The sequence below is a fragment of the Pinus tabuliformis genome, chromosome 1_2 (assembly GCF_031772625.1).
Source record: "Pinus tabuliformis cultivar Carrire ecotype Pingquan chromosome 1_2, CPIR1, whole genome shotgun sequence".
NCBI lineage: Eukaryota > Viridiplantae > Streptophyta > Pinopsida > Pinales > Pinaceae > Pinus > Pinus tabuliformis.
Window position 1 is genome coordinate 799,538,677 of NC_142298.1, and position 2,893 is coordinate 799,541,569.

At 37.3% G+C, this 2,893-nt stretch overlaps 1 protein-coding gene across 1 annotated transcript; it reads left to right on the forward strand.

The window, feature by feature from the left end:
- Nucleotides 1-1,193: 1,193 nt before the first annotated feature.
- On the forward strand, nucleotides 1,194-1,706 carry LOC149208315 (protein SRC2-like). The gene has a single exon (XM_089398300.1). The coding sequence runs from the start codon at nucleotides 1,194-1,196 to the stop codon at nucleotides 1,704-1,706; it is 513 nt and encodes a 170-aa protein (XP_089254426.1).
- Nucleotides 1,707-2,893: the final 1,187 nt, after the last annotated feature.

The following is a 2,893-nucleotide window of genomic DNA, read 5'->3' on the forward strand; positions in this document are numbered from 1 at the left end:
AATGGGCAAGTTCAGTGCCTTCAGTCTGCTACTTTGATATATACTCTTAGCCACTGTGGATGAAATATTGGTTTGTGTAGAAATTTGAGTAGATATATGAGTGAATTGGGCAAGTTCAGTGCCTTCAGTCTTTGATATATACTACTCTTAGCCACTGTGGATGAAATATTGGTTTATGTAAACATTTGAATAGATATATCATATATGAGTCTGAAATGGGCAAATTCAGTGCCTTCAGTCTGCTGCTTTGATATATATAGAGTATATATATTTGTTTACAGGAAGATCACTGCATTTTTAGCTTATGTCCTTCATTAATAAAATCGATCTTTCAAAGACACAGTAGGCTTTCCTAATCTTGCAGAAAATTTTCCGTCCATATTAAGCCATAAGGATGAAAACCAAGCGAGATAATAATCAGCTGATGCAAGTGACTATTGTTGAAAAATATTTCTAACTCTCGTTTTACTTTGACATTATTTTATAATCAAGAAAATGTGGGAAAGAAGGCTATATTACAAGCCCATTAGATGAAGTTGGGGTAGATTTTATGGTTTGAAACTAACTCAACCGAAATTTTCTACATTGTTTTTATCAATATGAAAGCCTGAGAAGATAGGTGCAGGTGAAGCAATGGAGTTTTGAAATGGGTAGATTTTATAGTCTAACACTAACAACTAAAATTTTCTACATTGCTTTTATCAATATGAGAGCCTGAGAAGATAGGTGTAGGTGAAGCAATGGAGTTTTGAAATGGGTAGATTTTATAATCTAAAACTAACTCGAGCAAAATTTTGTACATTGTTTTTATGAATATGAGAGCCTGAGACTATAGGTGCAGGTGAAGTAATGGAGTTTTGAAATGGAAATTACAACAATAAAATTCTAAAATGAAACAACAAATGGATTTGATACAAATTTGTTTTTGTTTGTTCCATTATTGTTGTATCTATGAATGGGTTTTTCTGCTTCTTGGCTTCGATCATGACCATTTGGGGTGGCCTTCTGCATTGATTTCCATCTGCTTTCATCATCATGAGCTAGAGAGTCTATGATGTGTTTTGTCTTATAAGTCAGTTCTATACAATGTTCAGATTTCAGAAGATTTCATTCATGGCGTTTCTTCTCCTGTAATTTCAATCAGGGTGGTCTCTGAATATTGTGTTCCTTGTGCAGTAAATTCACTCTACATCATGGGGGAAGCTTACACACAGCTGGAGCTTAACATCATCTCAGCTCAAGATCTAAAGGAGATGCATCTTTTTGGCATGATGCAGACCTACTGTGTTGTATGGATCAATTTCGAGAAAAAACTAACGACGCAAATTGACAGAACAGGGGGCGCAAACCCTACTTGGAACGACAAGGCCATATTCAGAGTGGAAGAGAGTTTTCTCTGCTGTGAAACCTCTGCTGTGATGATGGAGATATACTGCGTGGGTTGCCTCAGGGATACCCTGCTAGGTACTGTGAGGGTCTTGCTTTCCACTCTCCTCAAGGGCTATGGGAGCACAGATTTCAGTGGCATGAGTTTCTTGGCACTGCAGGTCCGTCGTCCTTCTGGTCACCCACAGGGCATTCTCAACCTTGGCACCTTGATTCTTGATGGAGTAGATCTTCACAGAATGAACAGATTCATCCCTGCAACCGGGGGGGCTGTGGGTTTCAAAGATTTGATGGGGAATCCTGTCGAACCCAGGCCTTAATTTGTGGGAAAATTACTGTCCATTAAACCTAATAATGTTGTTGATGCCCAAGAACAGCATTCCCGCTGTCAAGACTTCAACAGTAGCGCATGCAAGGAACAGGGCAAAGATCAAGAAAAGCAGAAAGATGGTGGTGAGACGGTTGAGAAGGAGAAGAAGAAAGTTGTTGGCTGCTATTAGATTCTCATGGCCCCAAAATTGAAAAGGAATAAAGTTGGATTGAGGAATGGGGCTGCAAAAATTCATCTCAGTCCATCTGACAGTAACATCTGTGCCAAGGAAGATCAAGATCCTGCTCTGGCTTACAACAAAGCAATAACAATTTATGCATAGTGTTATCATCAATATTATTGTGCAAGAATACATTGGTTTTCTGTTATTATATTCTTTGTGCAAGTGCCTTCAACTTCTAGTTGATTCGTGAAGTGCTTATTATGGCATACATAAATATTTTGAAAATCACGAGCCACTGTGGATGAAACACTAGTTTATGTAAAAGTTTGAATAGATATATGAATCTGAAAAGGGAAAGTTCAGTGCCTTCAGTTTGCTACTTCGATATATATTCTTAGCCTATCTGGATGAAACATTGGTTTGTGTAAAATTTGAATAGATATGAGTCTGAATTTTGCAATGGGCATGTTCAGTGCCTTCAGTCTGCTACTTTGATAGATACTCTTAGCCACTGTGGATCACACATTGGTTTGTTTAAAAATTTGAATAGATATGTAAGTCTCAAATGGGCAAGTTCAGTGCCTTCAGTCTGCTACTTTGATATACACTCTTAGCCACTGTGGATGAAATATTGGTTTGTGTAGAAATTTGAGTAGATATACGAGTGAATTGGGCAAGTTCAGTGCCTTCAGTCTTTGATATATACTACTCTTAGCCACTGTGGATGAAATATTGGTTTATGTAAACATTTGAATAGATATATCATATATGAGTCTGAAATGGGCAAATTCAGTGCCTTCAGTCTGCTGCTTTGATATATATATAGAGTATATATATTTATTTACAGGATGATCACTGCATTTTTAACTTATGTCCTTCATTAATCAAATCGATCTTTCAAAGACACAGTAGGCTTTCCTAATCTTGCAGAAAATGGTCCGTCCATATTAAGCCATAAGGATGAAAACCAAGCGAGATAATAATTAGCTGATGCAAGTGACTATTGTTGAAAA

Coding starts and splice junctions, on each gene's coding strand:
- LOC149208315 (XM_089398300.1), top strand. CDS start 1,194: ATGGGGGAAGCTTACACACAGCTGGAGCTTAACATCATCTCAGCTCAA.